This window comes from Saimiri boliviensis, chromosome 4 (genome assembly GCF_048565385.1).
Source record: "Saimiri boliviensis isolate mSaiBol1 chromosome 4, mSaiBol1.pri, whole genome shotgun sequence".
Taxonomy (NCBI): Eukaryota; Metazoa; Chordata; class Mammalia; order Primates; family Cebidae; genus Saimiri; species Saimiri boliviensis.
The window spans coordinates 59,830,607-59,851,939 of NC_133452.1; the positions used below are offsets into that span (position 1 = coordinate 59,830,607).

Sequence of the window (21,333 nt, forward strand, 5' to 3'; positions counted from 1 at the left end):
CATAACCACTTAATATTACATACAGTCCAGCAGGTTTAAGAAACACAGAGATAATTTTGTAAGTGTTTATAAAGAAAAAGACTCAAAATAAGGGGGTGGCAGCAGTGATGCTAAAATACAACAGCCCTCTGCTTTGGCTTTTAAAGCTGGAAGCAAACTGGCCTCACCTGACTACTCCCCAGCATTCCTAGCACCTGTGGGTACCTTCATGCATGTGCCTCTGCTGTCACCCTTACTGGAGTTCCCTCTTTTCTTTCCTTTTCTTTTTTTTTTTTTTAAGATGGAGTCTTGCTGTGTCACCCAGCCTGGAGTACAGTGGTGCAATCTCAGCTCACTGCAACCTCCACCTCTTGGGCTCAAGTGATCCTACTGCCTCAGCCTCCCAAGTAGCTGGGATTAAAGACACACACCACCACACCCGGCTAATTTTTTGTATTTTTAGTCGACACAGGGTTTCTCCATGTTGGCCATGCTGGGTATGAACTCCTGACCTCAAATGATCCACCTACCTGGGCCTCCCAAAGTGTTGGGATTACAGGTGTGAACCACGGCACCCAGGCTGGAGCTTCCTCTTTTCTTCTCTGCATTTATCCATACCTGGTTCCTCCTTTAAGGTCCAGCTCAAGTCTCATTTACTATAGGAAATCTTCCCCGGCCCAAGTAATTTACCAGAAGGTCCAAGTAATTTACCTCTTCTGTGATCTCCAACACCATTTAAATCATACTACACAGCTTGGCTCTTAATTATAATCTTAGACTTGTTTTATGTACATTGGATTTTGTCCTTTGCCACAGACCAATCAGGAACAAACCCGTAGTGCAGTAAAGACAGATTTATTGACCCACCACAAGGAGGGACAATGCATATCAGAGAAACTGTGGAGCATCTCGCTAAAGTAAAGGAATTATTAAAGGATTGAGGGAAGGTGAAGCTTAGGTAAAATTTAAATGAAGAGACTCAAACCAAAGCAAGGTGATATTTAAAGTCATCAATATCAAGTCTGGACTATAAAGTAGACCCAGGGTCCTGTTTCCTTGGAAAACAACAGAATCTTCATAGCCATGGACTCCTGTGTTCAGAAACCCCATATCTGAAGCTCTGCACTTGAGTCTTGGTAAACTAAAGCTGCTTCTCTGTGTCACAGTGACTTAGGTTGTCCACGTAAATGTGGGATGTTTCATCTTACTAACACAATTTCAAACAGCAGACTTTCTGATGGTCTGTGATTTTAGAAACCTAAGTTTCTCAGTGAGTAAACAAACAAACAAACAAGTCATCCAAAGAAGGGGGTTATGACATTTTATAACTATTGACTAACCTTAAGAGAAACTCCTGTTAATTTTAAAGCTGGGTTTATCCGATTTGTTACTCCAGCTGATGAACAGCAAGGCAGATGTTTAAAGTCCAAGCTAATTTTTACTTTTTCATTCAACGAGTCAGACAGCAGCCTTCTCAAAGGCCAAAAACATTTTTATATTTGTTTGTATCCTAAAACTGAGCAGGGCTAAGAGTGTAAGCAGATGCTATAGAAATGCTGCTTGATGTCTGACTGATGGATAACATTTTAAATAACCAAAGCGCCAGGTAATTATAATTTTAAAGCTATATAGCGTTATAAACTTCTTTAAGTAGTCTATGTGGAAAAAAAACAAACAAAAAAAAGAGATTATAAGAAGGGGACAGATTTCTTACCCACAACACCAAAAGCTGAAACTGCTCGAAATAAGCCTGAGGATCCTTTCTGTCCCATCTTTGTTCTATTTCCAAGATCCAAGCGGCCAAGAAGTTCCCTTACTTCTTGTTGAGTATAGACATGCTAAAAATAAGCACATTTACTCTGTAAGGTTGTGCTTAGACTTTAGATTATGCATTATTTGTGCCTGAAAGTTAAAAGTTACCTACAAGCATCATCAGCTATTTCATAGAGAAAAATATAGTACACAAGTAAGCCACAATTTTAAAATGCTAACAACTTCTTTAACAGTAATTAAGGTTGGTTATTATTTGCTACCATATTTTTTTAAAAAAGTGTCCACACCTTATATTCTAAACCAGAGATTTAAGGGATCTATAGATAAATTCCAAGTCATATGCAAAATTTTGAATGAATGTGTGTTTTTATGAGAAGGCCCATAGATTTTCTCAGCATTTCAAAGCATTCCCTGACCAACTGCTCCCATCTCCAAATAAAGCCAAAAATCATTACATTGTATTGTTAAAAACACTCAGACAGGTGGGGGGCAGAATGGACCCCAGGAGTAGCATGGGAAATCATAATAAATAATTTGTCTAAAATTATTACAACACAGAAAATAGTTTTGTTACCAGCAACTTAGTGAAAATGGATTCCAATCTGTAGTTACTAACATATTTGAGAAACCAGGAATCTTTATGGATTCAGAAATATTCACAGACAGAAATTTCAATATAAAACGTAGCAAGTTCTCTTGTGTGATGAAGTTAAACTTCACTATTCAAACTAACATACAGTATTTCACTTTTGGCTTACAGTTTCAGGTTTTTGTGCCACCTGAATTCCAGCCTCTGTATTTTTATCTTTGGATAATCTAACTTCTGGATAAGAACAGAACTTAACATTTCCTTAGTGTATAGCAAGTCATCAGAAAAGGTCCTAGAGGTGATTTTTAGGAGCAAAATAAAGTCTGTAGCACAGAAGTCTTCCCTGACTTCAAGTAGCTTGATATTAAAGAACCATAAGAGATCATGTCTTTGGTAGATGCAATATTAAGTTACATTGAATTCTTAAAATGGTAGCTCTTTAAAAAACAATATTCATTATCTTCTCCTAAGAGGGTGTTTTTGAAAACAAATCAAAACGATGGGCAAAGCACAATTCTGGCATACTTCTTGACATCAGTGATTTCTAGAAACCAGATTAGAGATTCTAGCCAACCAAGAAAAATAATGGAAATTTTTGGATTTATAATAAAAATAATATATCACTAAAAACTATAAGGATATTTCATATCCTTTAAACAACAGGTATGAAAGTTTTCTGCAGTCAGGTTTGGAAGATACTTACCCTGTCATCAATTATGACCAAATCTTTTGGTTCTGTTCTATCAATCTTCAAGACACGATATTTTGTTTCTGCATTATTGCTCCCAACTAGAAAGTATCTCTATAAATAAAAAGGAATGTCATTAGTTTCTCAAGGCATTTTGCCCTTTACGCATTTTATAACCACTTCAGTTTTTGAAATTGAATACATTAATAAAGTCAGGTTACTTTTTAAAGAAATATTTCTGTTATGTATAACTGGCAGATTAAAGAAAGGCTGATTCCAAAAGGTCAATTTTAAAATTAAAATATTCCTAGTGGTTTCATGATAAAGATCAGTCTGATGTCTGAAATGTGCCCAGTAACCAGGTCAGATGAATTTAATTGTCATAAAATTAGAGATTAATCTAACTGATTGGAGGTTGATGTTTAAGCTTTACCAGGAAGAAGCTCTGGTAAAAATTAAAAAGCTCAACATATAATTAGGAATGCTTAGACAAATATGGCTATTAAAGTATTGAAAGCTTATCAAAAAATTACTTACAAATTTTCATAGACATCTGAAAATATCTCTAATACAGCAACTATAAATCTACCCTAAAGTCCCATAAATGATTAAAATAGTTGTCCTTCCCAAATGACCTTTTATGGATAAGCTACAAGAAATTATTATTCTTTCTTTCCTAAAACAGTCCCTTGGAGCATTATGACTAAACACAATCACGTTAGTCTTATTAAATAAATATTGGAGGGGTGCTGGGCAAGATGGCTGACTAGAGGCAACCAGGTGGAACACCTGCCACTGAGGGACTGGGACAACTGGAGCACTCCTAACAGATTTCCAGAGGTAAGAGAGTGTAAGGTAAGGTACTGAGAGTGGTGGAGGGAAGACACAGAAGCTGGGCTGAAGAGGGAGGAAGCTGGGAACCCTGCATGGGGCTACCATGCACTGGCATTCGTTCCTGGCCCCCAGTGACTCCAGGGGAATGGGTGAGTTGATCTGGTAAGGAGAAACTTACTCTTGCCAAGGCCTCTGGAATCCTGGCAGGCAGAGACTCCTTGACCACCACAGACACTCGAGTTGGCAGGAAGAACTGCTTAGAGAAGTGGCAGGGAAAACATACTAGCTGATGTAGAGCCCAAAGGGTTTGGTATGGGAGCGTGGAGCACAGCTAGGAACACTTATCCCCCCAGGGTTGACTTGTTTCCATAGGAGACTTTAGCCCTATAGGGAAACTGTCGGACCTGAACTCCACAGGGCGCTCTTGCCCATCAGACTGGACAGTCGTCCTAATCACCCCTTGGTCTGCTGACCTCTCTCCCAGGGCCCCAGCCCTGCTTGCAGGGCAGCCTCTGGTGCCCTGGGGGCCTGCATCATAGCCCCTATAATGCTGGACTGGCACCTGATTGGCAAAGATCTCTAGTGGGGTGGCCCTCATGGCCACACAGCAGCCACCCTCTCCCTCTCTCCACTGCAGCTTCCCCCAGGTGCAGCTTCTCCCAGGCCCGCCCCCACCAACATCACTTTGCCAACATGTGTGTGTGCAGGTGGGTTTTGTCTTCCTTGCCCTACCAGTGCATGTGGGCGCATGTACCCTGCACTGCCACTACTGCAGTGCGGGTGCAATCCACTTCCCTCCCTCAGCTGCACCATCATTGCAGCTGCAATCCTAGTGGGCACAAAGCTAGCCTGCCCTGTCCCCACTCCACTCCTGTGACAACACTGCCACGGGAGTGAAACTAGGCACAGAGACCAGTGAACCCTCCCCAGCCCTAAGTAACCACCACTGCCTGCAGCACATAGAGAGTATACACAGGCCTGCACCTACCAGCACCCTGCCCTATGCTAACAGGACCACCATGACGACTGTATGCACAGTCACCAGCAGGGCCTCCCCTGCCCCCTGAGCCATGCTGCCTCTGCTGCTGCTGTGAATGCCCACATGGAGGTAGGCACCTGCTGGCACCCTGCCACAGCCAATAAGCATGCACTCTACCATGCTGTCACTGCCACTGGCATGTGCGAATGAGAACAGATTCCATAGCCACTGCACTATGAAACACTTTGGCTGATACCATCCATCAAAGTGTAGTGACCAGCAGTTTAGGAGCACACTGGCACTCCTCAGCACATTGGATACCTAACCTCGAGGAGCCAGAGAACAAAGTCAGAACCCAGTACAAGTATTCCAGAGTTACAGCACGCAGTCCAGGAGTTGGCAGCTGAATGATGGCGCTCTAGAAACAAAACCTGTCGACTGAATCCACCTTATCCCACAATTGAACTCTCAAGGTCATCAAATAGGATAAAAGAAAAAAAAAAAGGCGTACAAAGGTCAACACCTTCAAAGATTGAAGAAACATCAACCCTCAAAGATGAGAAAGAACCAGTGCAAGAATGTCACAACTCAAAAAGCCAGACGTGCCTTTTTTCCCCCAAACGACTGTACTATTTCTCCAGCAAGGGTTCTGAACCCAGCTGAGATGGCTGACGTGACAGAAATAGAATTCAGAATATGAACAGGAATGAAGTTCATTGAGCTACAGTACATTGAAACCCAATCCCAAGAAGCTAAAAAAAAAAAAAAAAAAAAAACACAATAAAACATTGCAGGAGCTGACAGACAAAATAGCCATTATACAGATGACTATAACTGACCTGAGAGAGCTGAAAAACACACTACAAGAATTTCATAATGCAATCACAAGTACTAATAGAAGAACAGATCAAGCAGAGGACAGAATCTCAGAGCTTGAAGACTGGCTTTCTGAAATAAGGCAGGATAGACAAGAATAGAGAAAAAAAAGAAAAAGAATGAAAAGGAATGAACAAACCCTCCGAGTAATATGGGATTACATAAAGAGACTGACTGTACAGCTCAGTGGGTATACCAGAAAGAGAATGGAACCAACCTGGAAAACATATTTCAGGGTATCATCCATGAGAAATTTCCCAACCTATCTTTAAAAGCCAACATTCAAATTAAAGAAATGCAGAGAACCCCAGTCAGATACGTCAATAGATGATCATTCCCAAGACAGATAATCATCAGATTCTCTAGGGTCAAATGAAAGAAACAATGTTAAAGGCAGCTAGAGAGAAAGGTCAGGTCACCTACAAAGGGAAGCTCATCAGACTAACAGTGGACCTCTCAGCTGAAACCCTACAAGCCAGAAGAGATTGGGTGCCAATATTCAACATTCTTAAAGAAAAGATATCCCAACTCAGAATTTCATATCTAGCCAAACTAAGCTTCATAAGCAAAGGAGAAACACCCTTTTCAGACAAACATGCTGTGGAAATTCGTTACCACCAGAACTGCCTTGCAAGAACTCCCAAGGTAAGCACTAAATATGGAAAGCAAAGACCATTACCAGCCACGACAAAAACACACTAAAGTACACAGACCAGTGACACTATAAAGCCATCATATAAACAAGTCTGCAAAATGACCAGCTAAGAACCTGATGATAGGCTCACCCATATCAATTCTAACCTTGAATGTAAATGGGCTAAATGCCCCATTTAAAAAGCACACAGTGGCTGGCTGGATAAACGACCAAGATCCATCAGTATTCTGTCTTCAAGAGACCCATCTTATGTGCAATGACACCCATATGCTCAAAATAAAGAGACAAAGAAAAATCTACCACGCAAATGGAAAACAGAAAAAAGCAGAGGTTGCAATTCTAGTTTCTGACAAAACAGACTTTAAACCCAAAAAAGACAAACAAGGATATTACATAATGGTAAAGGCTTCAATTCAACAAGAAGATATAACTAACCTAAATATATATGCACCCAACACCGAAGCACCCAGTTAATAAGGCAAGTTTTTAGAGACCTTCAAAGAGACTTAGACTCGCACACAATAATAATAGGAGACTTTAACACCACGCTGACAATAGTAGACAGATCATCAAGACAAAATTAACAAGGATACTCAAAATCAGAGCTGAACTGAAGGAGACTGAGACACACAAAAAAACATTCAAAAGGTCAATGAATCTAGCAGCTGTGTTGGTTTTTTTTAACTAATAAAATAGACTGGTAAGTAGACTAGCAAAGAAGAAAAGAGAGAAGATTCAAATAAACACAATCAGAAGCAGCAAGGGGGATATTACCACTGACCCCACAGAAATACTAACAACCATCAGAGAATATTATAAACACCACTATTCACATACACTAGAAAATTTACAAGAAACAGATAAATTCCTGGACACATACACCCTCCCAAGACTGAACCAAGAAGAAACTGAATCCCTGATAAATTCCTAGACACAAACACCCTCTCAAGACAGAACTCAGAAGAAACAGAATCACTGAATCACTGAACAGACCAGGAATGAGCTCTGAAATTGGGCAGTAATACCCTACCAAGAAAAAAACAAACAAAACCCAGGTCTAGACAGATTCTGAGCTGAATTCTAGAAGATGTACAAAGAAGAGCTAGTACCATTCCTACTCAAAGTATTAAAAAAAAAAAAAAAAAAAAAAAAAAAAAAAAACTGACGAGGAGAGACTCCTCCCTAACTCATTCTACGAGGACAGCATCATCCTGATACCAAAACCTGGCAGAGACACCAAAAAAAAAAAAAAAAAAAAAAACTTCAGGCCAATGTCCTTGATGAACACTGATGGAAAAATCCTCAACAAAATACTGGCAAACCAAATTCAGCAGCAGCAGCACATCAAAAAGCTATCCATCATGATCAAACAGGCTTTATCCCTGGGATGCAAGATTGGTTCAATACATGCAAATCAATAAATGTGATTTATCACATAAACAGAACTAAAGACAAAAACCATATGATTTTCTTGATAGATGCAGATACTTTCAATAAAATTCAACATCCATTCCTGTTAAAAACTCAATAAACTAGGTCAGGTGTCTCCAAACTATGGCCTGCAGGCCGCATGCGGCCCCCTGAGGCCATTTATCTGGCCCCCTGCCGCACTTCAGGAAGGGGCACCTCTTTCATTGGTGGTCATTGAGAGGAGCACAGTATGTGGTGGCCCTCCAACGGTCTGAGGGACAGTGAACTGGCCCCCTGTGTAAAAAGTTTGGGGACGCCTGAACTAGGTATTAAAGGAACATATCTCAAAATAGTAAGAACCATATATGACAAAACCCACAGCCAAAATCATATCAAATGGGCAAAAGCTGGAAGCATTCCCCTTGAAAACAGGCACAAGACAAGGATGTCTTCTCTCACTGCACCTATTCAATATAGTATTGGAAATTCTGGTCAGGGCAATCGGGCAAGAGAAAGAAATAAATGATATCCAAATAGGAAGAGAGGATGTCAACCTATCACTTTTTGCAAATAACGTAATCCTAATTCTAGAAAACCCAATAGTTTCAGCCCAAAGGTTGTTAAGCTGATAAACAACTTCAGCAAAGTCTAAGGATACAAAATCAATGTGCAAAAATCACCAGCATTCCGATACGCCAAAAACAGTCAAGCTGAGAGCCAAATCAGGAACAAACTCCCATTCACAACTGCCACAAAAAAAGAATAAAAAACCTAAAAATACAGCTAACTAGGGAGGTGGAAGATCTCTACAAGAACTATAAACCACTGCTCAAAGAAATTAGAGATGACACAAACAAATGCAAAAACATTCCATGTTCATGGATAGGAAGAATCAATATTGTGAAAATGGCCATACTGCCCAAAGCAATTTATAGATTTCATGCTATTCCTATTAAATTACCACATGACATTTTTCACAGAACTAGAAAAAACTGTCTTAAAATTCATATGGAACAAAAAAAGAGTCCAAATAGCCAAAGCAATCCTAAGCAATGAGAACAAAGCTGGAGGCATCACACTACCCAATTTCAAACTATACTACAGGGCTACAGTAACCAAAACAGCATGGTACTGGTACAAAAACAGACACACAGACCAAGGGAACAGAACAGAACCCAGAAATAAGGCCACATTCATACAACTATATAATACTTGACAAACCTGACTAAAACAAGCAATGGGGAAAGGATTCCCTATTCAATAAATGATGCTGGGAGAATTGGCTAGCCATATGCAGAAGATTGAAACTAGACCCATTCCTTACACAACATATACAAATTAACTCTAGATGGACTAATGTCTTAAATGTAAAACCCAAAAGTATAAAAACTCTGGAAGACAATACAGGCAATACTATTCAGGACATAGGCATGGACAAAGATTTCATGATGAAGATTCAAAAACAATTGCAACAAAAGCAAAAATTGACAAATGGGATCTAATTAAACCAAAGAGCTTCTGCACAGCAAAATAAACTATCGAGAGAGTAAAGAGACAACCTACAGAATAGGAGAAAATTTTTGCAAACTATATATCTGACAAAGGTCAAATATCCAGCTTCTGTGAGGGACTTAAAAAATTTACGAGAAAAAAAAACATTAAAAAGTGGGCAAAGGACATGAACAGACGCTTTTCTAAAGAAGACATACATGTAGCCAATCATATGAAAAAAAAGCTCAACATTACTGATTATTAGAGAAATGCAAATAAAAATCACAATGAAAGACCATCTCAACACCAGCCAGAATGGTTATTACTAAAAAGTCAAAAAATAACAGATGCTGGAAAGGTTGCAGAGAAAAAGGAATACTTATACACTGTTAGTGGGAGTGTAAATTAGTTGAACCACTGGGGAAGACAGTGTGGCAATTCCTCAAAGACCTGAAGACAGAAACATCATTTGGCCCAGCAATCCCATTACTGGGTATACACCCAAAGGAACAGAAATCATTCTATTATGAAGAAACATGCACATATATGTTCACTGCAGTACTATTCATAGCAAAGACATGGAATAAACCTAAATGCCTATCAGAGATAGATAGGATAAAGAAAATGTGGGACATACACACTATGGAATACTATGCAGCCATAAAAAAGTCCTTCGCAGAAACATGGATGGAGCTGAAGGTCATTATCCTTAGCAAATGAATGCAAAAAGAAAAAAACCAAATACTGCGTGTTCTCAGTTACAAGTGGGGTGAGAACAAATGGACACATAGAGGGGAGCAAGAGACACTGGGGTCTTTTGGAGGGTAGATGGTGGGAGGAAGGAGAAGATTAGAAACAATCATTAATGGGTACTAGGCTTAATACCTGGGTGATGAAATAATCTGTACAACAAACCCCCATGACACAGGTTTACCTGTATAACAAACCCATACATGTACCCCAAACTTAAAAGTAAAAATAAAAAAATACTGAGAATAAAATGAATAACCAAAATGTAGAAAAAATACTATATTTAAATGAAAATGCTTTTTATTTTTTGAGATGGCATTTCATTCTTGTTGCCTAGGCTGGAGTGCAATGGCACAATCTTGGCTCACCGCAACCCCTACCTCCCAGGTTCAAGCGATTCTCCTGCCTCAGCCACCCGAGTAACTAGGATTACAGGTATGCGTCACCATACCTGGCTAATTTTGCATTTTTAATAGAGACGGGGTTTTTCCATATTGGTCAGCCTGGTCTCGAACTCCTGACCTCAGGTGCTCCACCCGCCTCAGCATCCCAAAGTGCTGGGATTACAGGCGTGAGCCACCATGCCCGGCAAATGAAAATGCTTTTAAGAAACACTAAACGGATTATTTTAAAATTGTATCTTAAAAACAAATACAACTTCATTAACAAAAATAAAAATAATTTGCTTCAAAAGGTCCTTTAAAAGGTGACTTTTTAAATGTTGCAAAAATTGAGAAAATACTGCCATAATCAATTGGCATTGTGCCATTTACACCTTCATATAAGGTGTAGACACACAAAGCAACTAAGCAAAAAATAAGTCTTTCTATATTGAAGGCCAAAATGAAGCATGTAGACCACAGGAAATCAGTGTAGGAAAGATTAATGTGGTTTACTACAAATGAGAAAAATGTCAGATGAGTTGGGTCTAGAATTGAACCTTCAAGAATGGGTAACACTTTAAAAGGTAAGATTTTACCATATATTAGAACATGAACACTTGGATATACTGTTTCAACTTTAAATCTGCAGGAATAGATGGGATTTTTACTATTATTAAGTATATATATCTGTTTATAAAGGTCTGATTTACTGATAGGTTATAAAGAGCAAAACAATCTGTTAAAAATGATGGGTTAGCCTGATCTCAAGAGGAAAGCTAGCCAAGAAATTCAATCCCTCATCTCCTAAGAGAGGTAGAGTCTGGATGACACACCAGTTATAATGAGGTTGAAATAAAGGAATTATAATAAAAAATAGTAAACTAAGTTGGGACATCCAGTGACAGGACTCAATGTACTGGGGGACACAGTTAGACAGACAGGGAAACACAAAGAGAAAGGAAGTCAAAGAATCTCAGCCAGACTTCAGCTAATCCCGTCTCTGAGATCCTACCCACCACTGAGAGGAGAGAGGGCAACCAGCCTAGCAACATTCACCTAAGAAGAATGGTTTGTAAACTACACGTGCTTGTTAGCAGAAAAGGGAGCCCTTCTTAAGGACTTAAAAAATGGCTTCTAGGAGAGGAAACAGCAAGTGCAAAGAACTGAAAAGGGGAGAAACTCAGTATGGTTGTTACAGGCAAAAGAATAACTGAGAAAGTGTTCATTCACAAAGCACCTAACACAGTGACTATAGCAGTCAGCACAAAGAAGACACTGTAAGTGTTCCTTCTCCTTCCTTCACTTTGTAAGAAGTCAGCGAGGCTATGCCATTGTAGTTGAGGAAAAAGAAAAAATGCCAGAGGAAAACAGAGAGTAGCCCAAAGGGAGGAAAGCATGTTCAGGACCAGAATGGGAAAAGGCACCAATCTGTTAGTCTATCTACGTCAGTCTACATCCTTGCAACATAGACTGTAGTCAGTCTGGGAGAGAAAAGCATGCAAATTAACAACAATGAATAGCATGCTATAACAGAGGCATGAACTAGATGCCATGAGAACACAGGAAGGGCACTTGACTTATCTGGGGATGGTCAGAGCAGGCTAGTGTTGTCCAGTGCTGAGTTTGGCCCTGAAGAACCTCTAAGAAGGACTTTGTGTACTGAGCCAAGATGGGGCCAGTGAACCATCCATCGCCACCTGCACCAAGCCCTACTCATCACCTGTTCTCCCTAAAACATCTTTGTTTTTATTTCAGTGTAGTACCTACTTCTGAAAGTCTAGTCTAAATTTGTTTGGGGCTTGTCTACACTACTCCTTAACCTCTATGGATTTTAACTCCCTTGTCTAGTAGCACAATATGGTGCCACAGGCATTGGCTAAGTGTTAGGTGAAGGAACAACTATGTACCACAGAGTGATCATTTCATTTGCTGGGTAATTTTCTAAGACATTTACACTAACCCATCTTTTGTGAGTAAGCACACAGAAAAATGGCTCTTTTAAGTCAACCACTCATCAGGAGGCACGTCATAGGTTTAAAAGAGGTAAAATCTCTAAATGAAATTCCCTAGAATTTTATTTTTTAACTTTTTTTTAAGGTTTCGGGGTATCTGTGAAGGTTTTTTACATAGGTAAACTCGTGTCACAGGGGTTTGTTGCACAGAATTTTAATAAATTCTAGGAAACCTAAAGATTAATTGCAATGGGATTATACTTTGACAGTTTGTAATTTTAAAAACAGATATAAATCCTGACATGCTCATGGGCAAATGCATTATTGGACTTTGAAACACACACTTAGGAAGGCAGATCTGTACCTCCCATATCGAAATCCTTCCAAAGAATCCATGAATCAGAGGAGCCAAAGGCTAAAACCCACAGAATCTAGAAATAGATCTGAGCGGAGGGAAAGAAATGGGAAGCACTGTAAGTACCCGCATTCTCTCTCTTCTTAAATGGTCTAAGAAGCCTAACAACGTTTTGTGTAGAGAATAGCGACCTCATGTGGAGCCAGTTATGTAGGGAAGAAAACCCCTGCTTTTCAGCGGGCCTGCTGTGGACCGCAGAATCACTACCTGCGCTGCCCTCTGGTGGGCAGCTAACCACCCACTTTCACACCAATATTTTAAAAGGTAACTTCCAGAAAGGCCTTGTTTCCACTGGGTCTTATTTGCTTCCTGTTGGAATATATCAACACTGTATATCCTGAGCCTTCGCCACATTTAACAGTATGTTTCAAAATGAATCGCAGCATTCTGGGGCTTAAAAATTTTCCTAAAATTTCCTTCCATTAAATTTTTCTCCACTATTGATTTTTCCCCCAATTTTAAACTTAAAAAAATTTTCAAAGACAACAGAACAGTACAATGAACATCCATATACCCTTCATCTAGACTCACCAACTGTTAACATTTTGTCACATTTGTTTTCTCCCTCCCCCACTCCTGATAGACACTTTCTTCCTCTGAACCTCTGGAAATGAGTTGCAGGTATCATAACATATAATGATAATACCATTGATACAATATTATCAATGTACAATTTATATTCAAAATTTCCCCCATTATTCCTATTATATCCTCTAAAGTTTGATTTTTTTAAACCCAGACTCTAATCAAGGATCACGTATTACACATCTTTATGTAAAGATATATCTTTTAAAATCTTTTAATCTAAAATAGTCCATCAGCCTTTGTCTTTCATGACTTCACCATTTTTTAAGAGCCTACTTTTTTTTTTTTTTTTTTTTTTGAGCTGGAGTCTCGCTGTGTCACCCAGGCTGGAGTGTAGTGGTGCGATCTTGGCTCACCACAATCTCCGCTTCCTGGCTTCCTGAGTTAAAGCAATTCTCCTGCCTCAGCCTCCCCATTAAGCTGGGATTACAGACATGTGCCACAACACCTGGCTAACTTTTTTGTATTTTTTAGCAGAGATGAAGTTTTGCCATGTTGGCCAGGTTGGTCTCAAACTCCTGACCTCAAATGATCGACCTGCCTCAGCATCCCAAAGTGCTGGGATTTCAGGCATGAGACACCACCCCCGGCAATGAGCTCACATTTTTTTTTTTTTTTACATAAATTTTCTTGGTGTTTCTATTGATGTCATTCATTTGACCACCTGACTGGTAAATGTGTCAGAAACTGGGCTCAATGCCTAAGGAAAAAGATAAACTGAAGACTCCCCTTCCTTGATTCCATCTACCACAAAGATACAACTTATTGGTAGATGGGATCAGGAAGGGGAGTGATAGATCCAATTACCTGTGAGCAGATAGCCAGATGATGCTGCCACTTACTGATGTCAAGATGACTGGAGAAGAAACGGGTTTGAAGGGAAACCAAGAGCTGTGTTCACAACATGCCCAGAGAGGCCAACTGAGAACTCAGTGGGTAAAAGAACTCAGTGGGTGTCATCAGCACGTATGCAGCATTTAAAGCCGTGGGACTGGGTTAAATCTGCTAGGGAGAGTAAGGAGAGTGATGAGAGCCCAAAGAAGCTAGCCTGAGGAACTCCATTATTTAGAGGCTGAATATGGAGAAGGAACCAGCTGAGAAGATTGGGAGGAATGACCGATGAATGAGAAAACCCCAGCATGGGGTGGATTTGTCAAAGCAAAGGGCGGAGATCATTTGGGAAAGAAGAAAACAGTAACATCCACATCAGATGCTACTGAGACATCAAGAACAGAGCATCTGATGACTCATGCTTCTGTGGGCAGTCTCTGGGACAGAGCCTGGGCAAAATCCACAACAGAGATGTTTGAAGTGCAAAAAAGGTAGGATCCTGGATAAAGATGGGGGAGGGGACACCTCTGGTCCTTCCAAACATCTTACTAAAACCACAGTAAAGTTTTTTATGTTTGTTTTTAGGCAGAAGCCCCAAGAGCAAAAGGAGGAGCAAAGAAGATAAAGGGGAAAAATAAAAAACAATATTTGAAACTGAAAAGCATGTGTAACAAAGCTGACTCCTAGACTGGCAGTAGAAAAGTACAGAAGCAATCCAACTTACACTATAGAACCTGTGAAAAGCTTGGGAATTTGAGGCGCCTGATACCTCTGTAGTATCAGAAGAAGATAAAAAGAAGATAGTACAGAAAGAAGTTAGCATAGCTTCTAAAAAGAAAAAAAGCTTCAAACTAAAGATCAAGAGCGTAGTAACATTAGAAGCTCTCAGCAACAATGCTGGAAGGTAGATGACGAGGACATAAGGCCTTCAAAATTCTAAAGGAAAATTAATTCCAATCTTTAATTCAAAATTTATCATGCAAACCTGAAGGTGGCATAGGACATTTTTAGACACACATAGGGTTAAAAAAAAATGACCTTCCATGAACCCTTTCTCATGAAGTAATGAAAGGAAGTATTCTACCAAAACGAGGGCATGATCAAGAAATAGGAAGTGATGGGATCCAGGAAAACAGGGAAACTGTCATAGAGAGGATATAGGGTTACGGTGAAGACAAACCCCAGGATGGTAACTGTAGTGCAGGCCTTGGGAGCGTGCAGTCCAGACTAAAGCCATTGCTTCAAGATGAAACACAGAAGAATGCCTAAGGCGTGTGAATGTGTCGAGAGATTTATACATCTGGGGGAAAGTCAGGGTTAAATTTATTAGAAATTTGTAGTAAGAACTAGGGATTGAAAGAAGAAGGAAAAGTCATCTGAAGTATTGGCAGAGTCTGAAGAAGTAAAGGGACCCCAGTTCAAATGGCAGAGGTCAAGGAGGTAAATAAAATATCCAAGAAGAACAGTGAAGGAAAGGGAGCAGTAATTGGAGCACACAGGATTTCCATAGATCAGGCATGCCTCCGCCGGGACTGCCTTAATGTATATATACATGCAAGTAGGCACCTACGAATCAACACCACTGGGGAAAAGGTTTGTGTGTTTTTAGATATGCTGGGGGTTGGGATTTGGCAGGAGTTCGAATGAAGAATTAGGACACCAAAAAAAAAAAAAAAAAAAAAAAAAAGGCTACATTGAAATAATACCTGTTAAGATAGAAGATGAGCTAAACTGGCTCTCTTCTGAAAGTTAAGTCTCACCGTTCAAGCGAAAGCTTAAAATTTCAATATAGTTTTAACAGAGGTGACTTGATATAAAGATGAGTATTTCTAAAATATATATGTGAAATCCAAATGGAATACAATAGGTAATCCATTTAACAGGAAATTCAGTATCTACTGACATTATCTCCTTTTATAATGACAGGCTAATTAATCACTCACTTTTCATCTGAGGGAGGAAAATCAGCCTTCTTGAAAGAAATTTCAGGTGTATGACAGCTTCAATTCATGTTCAACTTCACTTGAACTTTCTAACTAAATGTATTATTTTTAAAGATCACCATGAAGTTACTTCTCCCAATCTAACAGTACTGCAAGCCTGCCTCCTCACTTAGTCCAGTAATCCCAAAAATTAGGTAATGCAGCCCAGAAGGGGGAAGTGAGTCTCAAGAGAGGTCTGCAAGTCTATCCATTACAGCTTCAGGGCTTTACTCTGGGGAAAGTTTCAAGTTCTCTGTAGAAACAAGTGTGAATGTCACCTCTAACCACACCCTCTAAACCAGTAATCAATATAATTGCAATGTTTCTCTCTCTCACTTCATATATTTGGTTTCCTTCTCCAATCCTTAGTCAACTACACCCTATATTGCTCTCTCCCATTCCCTGATTACATAAATCAAGGCTAATTTTAAAAGGTGCAATTCCTCACCATGTGGTTCTTATTTTATTCTACTTTCTGTAATGGAGGTGGGAGGAAGCGTCCTTAAATTCCTTTGGAACAAGGCAGGCAATAAATGCATACATATTGGGAGGCCGAGAAGGGTGGATCACGAGGTCAGGAGTTCGAGACCAGCCTAACCAACATGGTGAAAACCTGTCTCTACTAAAACTATGAAAATTAGCCAGGTGTGATGGCACGCACCTGTAATCCCAGCTACTCAGGAGGCTGAGGCAGGAGAATCACTTGAACCTGGGAGGCGAAGGTTGCAGTGAGCCAAGATCACACCACTGCACTCCAGCCTGGGCAACAGAGCGAGACGCCATCTCAAAAAAAATAAAAATAAATAAATAAATGTACATATATATGCTAACAATCTTGAACTAGTAAGAGTAAAGATTATCCTAACAACTTTCATCTCCCCACCTCTCACCAAAAAGACACATGCAGACCTAGTTCTGTTCAGCTACCCATTTTAACATCACCCGTTAAGTGTTCATTTCTTTGTTATGAAACGGTCACTTACTGTGATGCTAAGATCTCTATGCCATCACATATCAAGCAAGATCACCTTCCTGTAAAGACAAACTGCAATTTCACCCAGGATAACTTCAAGTTGCTAAGTCTCCACTGGCAACTCCTAGTTGCACTGGGCTATATGAGTGTTAGCACTGCGTTAGGCCTGGGCCACAGGACATATTAAGGACCACAGCAGAGTCACGAGAGCTAAGGGGCATTGAAGGTGCTGGGTGCCACAGAGAATAGGTAAATTTGAGAAAGGGTCAGCCCTTACAAGCTGGAACTACACTTCCTACATGTCATCTGCCAACACAGCTCCCTTTCCTCTCCAAATATTCCTTAAAATCCACCTCTACACACAGGGAACAATAACGACCTGAACTTCACCTCCAGAGCAAGTCTTCCCAATTATCCTTCTAAATGAAGGCTCAGGACAAGAGACAGCCCATCTCGTCCACTGTTTCTTTTGCTCCTTAATGTGTCTCCTAATTCCTTCATAATCAATTAAAGGTAGAGTGTACCTTATGTGAAATACTTGGGACAAGAAGTGAATCAGATTTTGGATTTTCTTAGATTTTGAAATTATGCATAATGAGCTACCTTGGGGATGGGACCCAATCTAAACATAATATTCATTTATGTTTTATATATACCTTATAGACATAGCCTAAAGGTAGTTTTATACAATGTCTTACATAATTTTGTGCATAAAACAAAAGTTTGTGTACACTGAACCACCAGAAAGCAAAGATATCACTAGCTCAGCCACCCATGGGGACCATCCATAGTTGCTGGCATTACCACTTGTGGTGTCATGTTGGCACTCAAAATATTTTGGATTTTGGAGCATTTCAGATTTCAGATTTTCAGATTAGGGATACTCAACCCGTAATACACCCACACCAACCAAAACAAAAATGCCCATTTCCTTCAAATACTTCTCAGAAAATCTTTGCCATTCTAACAGGGGAAAAAAGGAATCCATTTTCATTTTGTTGCTTTAATTATTTGCAAATTGAATATCTTTTCATATTTATTGGGTGCTTTATTTTTCAGACTGATTTTATAAGATACTTTCGCATATAAGGATATACTGCTTTATCTGTTTTTCATGCTACCAAGACTTTCACCATCTGTCATTAGTCTTTTGACTATTTTTAAATTTACATTGATAGTTTTAAATGCTTTATACTAGAAAAGAAAAAAATTAAGTCAATGGTCTAATTATCTTATGAAACTAGAGAAGGATGAACTGATTGCTATGGTCTAAATGTTTGTGTCCTCCCAAACATTCAAAATTCATATGTTGAAACCTAATCCTTAATGCAATGGTATTTAGAAGTGGGGCTTTTTGGAAGTGATTCAGTCATGAGAGCAAAGCCCTCTTGAATGGGTATAGTGCACTTATGAAAGAGGTTCAAGGAAGCCTTATTTGCTCCTTCTATCATGTGAGGACACAGCAGGTCCTCACCAGACACTGAATCTGCCAGTGCCTTAATCTTGGACTTGCCAGCCTCCAAACTGTGAGAATCAAATGTTCATTGTTTACAAGTCACCTAGTTGATGGGATTTTGTTATAGCAGCCTGAATAGAACAAGACACTGATTAATCCAAAATGCATATGAGAGGCCAGGCACAGTGGTTCATGCCTGTAATCCCAGCACTTTGGGAGGGTGAGGCAGGGGAATCACTTGAGGTCAGGAGTTTGAGACCAGCCTGGCCAACATAGTGAAATCTGTCTCTACCAAAAATACAAAAAATTAGCCACGTATGGTGGCATGCACCTGTAGTCCCAGCTACTCAGGAGGCTAAGGCAGGAGAAGCGCTTGAACCCAGGAGGCCGAGGCTGCAGTGAGCCAAGATCAAGCCACTGCACTCCAGCCCGGGTGACAGAGCAAGACTCTGTCTCAAAAAAAAAGCATATGAGGGGAAAAAAAGCCTAAGAGCAGAAATTAATTAAGCAGAAAATACACAATAGAGAAAATTAGCCAAGTTAAAAGTTTATACTTTCAAATTCCCAGTAAGATAAATCAAGGGAAAATAAAAGCAAACACAAAACACCAGTCAGAAATAAAAGCGAGAATTTTACTACAAATCCTGTAGACATAAAAAGGATTATAAGGGAATGTTTTATGGGCAACTTAATGCCAATAAATTCAACAACTATGATAAAGTGAACAAATTTCTGGAAAAACATAATTTATCAAAACTGATTCTAGGTCCACTGAAAATCTATATAGCCCTATATATCTGTTATGGAAAATGATTAATATAATTATAAAAATTCACCCCACAAAGCAACTCTATCCACAAATCTTTCACTAGTGAATCCTAGAAAACACTCAAATAAGAAACAATGCCAATCATATAATCACTTTCAGAAAATAAACACTTTTTAACTCATTTTATAAAGCTGGAGTTATCCTGATATCAAAATCAGAAAAAGATATTAAGAAAATGATAGACTAATATCATGAATATATTAGCAAAAGCAAAAATCCTTAATAGAATATTAGCATATAGAGTCTAGCAATATATAAAAACAGTAATAAAGCATGATCAAGTAGGATATACCTCTAAAATCCAAGGTTTATTTAACATTTAAAAATGAATTAATATAATTCACCACAATATGCAAATAAAGAAAATTGTCATGTGCAGATGTGGAAAAAATATTTGACAAAATTCAACATCTATTCACGATTTTTTTATAAAGTCTCATCAGACCAAAGCAAGAAATATTCCTCAATCTGAAAACGGGTATCTAACCAATAGCTAACATCATACTTAATAGTGAAAGACTGAATGTTTTCCCTCTAAGATAGAAAACAAGAATGTCTATTCTGGTTACTTCTATTCAACTTTGTATTAGAGGCCCTGGCCAGGGCCATAGGTCAAGAAAAAGAAATAAAGGCATCAAGATGGGGAAGCAAAAAGTGTTCCTCTTTCTAGATTATACAATTTGAATTGTCCCGAATTGGTCTACAGATTCAATGAAATCCAAATCACAATCACAACAGACTTTTTATTAGAAGTTGACAAGCCTATTGTAAAAACTCATATGGAAACACAAAGATTCTAGAATAGCCATAACTTGGCAAAAGAATAAAGGTGGAAAACTTCCTGATTTTAAGACTTACTATAAAACTACAATCATCAAGAAAAGTTGGTAATGACATTTAAAAAAAACAAATTTATCAATGGGAAGAGTTTAAAATCCACATTTATTCAATTAAATTTTTTCACAAAGGATGTCAAAGAAATTCCATAAAGGATAGTCATTTTAACAAATGATATGAGACAAGGTACAGAAAAAAGTGAACTTTAATCTCTGCAGCCTCCAAGAACTCTTAATGATTGTTGTCTTTTGGTATTCATGCCCTTTGTATGGTCCTCTCACACTGAACAGAGGCTAACCTGTGTAAGAATATTGTAGAAATGATAGAGGGTGACTTCTGAGGCTAAGTCACTAAAGATGTTGCAGTTTCCTCCCTGTTTCTCTTGCGTAACTCTCTCTGGATGAAGCAGGTTACCATATTGTAAGGGCAGACACTCAAGGAGTTCTGTGGAAATGTCCATAAGGCAAAAAGGCAAAGCCCCTTTCAACAATCAGCTCAACTTGCCAGGCATGTGAGTTAGCCATCTTGGAAGTAAATCTGCCAGTTCTTTGAAGACTTCAGATGACTACAACCCAGTTGAATACTGACTGCAATTTAATGAGACCCTGAGTCAAAATCACTCAGCAAAGTCACTCCCAATTTCCTGATCTACTGAATCATACTTTTTTCCCTTTAATTTTTAGGTGACATGTAATAATTGTACATATTTATGAAATATAAAGCAATATTTCAATACATGCATACACTGTATAATGATCCAATCAAGATAATTAGCATATCATCTCAAACATTTATCATTTCTTTGTGTTGGGAACACTAAAAATCCTTTCGTCTAGCTAAGTGAAAATGTATGATAAATTATTTTTCTATAGTCAGCCTACAGTGCTATAAAACACTAGAACTTATTCCTCCCAAGTAGCTGTTATCTGTTAACTCTCCCTCCCTACCATTCCCTCTTTCCTACCTGTCCTACCCTCAATAACCACAATTCTACTCTCTACTTCTATGAGCTCAACATATTTTTTAGGTCCCACATATGAATGAAAACATTTATCTTTCTGTGCCT

The 21,333-nt window shown here is 39.0% G+C and overlaps 1 protein-coding gene across 2 annotated transcripts in view; it reads right to left on the minus strand.

Moving 5' to 3' along the window:
- The window catches only part of FIG4 (FIG4 phosphoinositide 5-phosphatase), a 127,921-nt gene that overhangs the window by 101,774 nt on the left and 4,814 nt on the right, over positions 1-21,333 (minus strand). For both annotated transcript variants that reach the window (XM_003935957.3, XM_074397610.1), the window contains exons 2-3: positions 3,045-3,143; positions 1,694-1,817 (exon numbers count right to left, since the gene is read on the minus strand). In XM_003935957.3, coding sequence (XP_003936006.1) covers positions 1,694-1,817; positions 3,045-3,143 — 223 coding nt within the window. The remainder of the gene's footprint in view (positions 1-1,693; positions 1,818-3,044; positions 3,144-21,333) is intronic.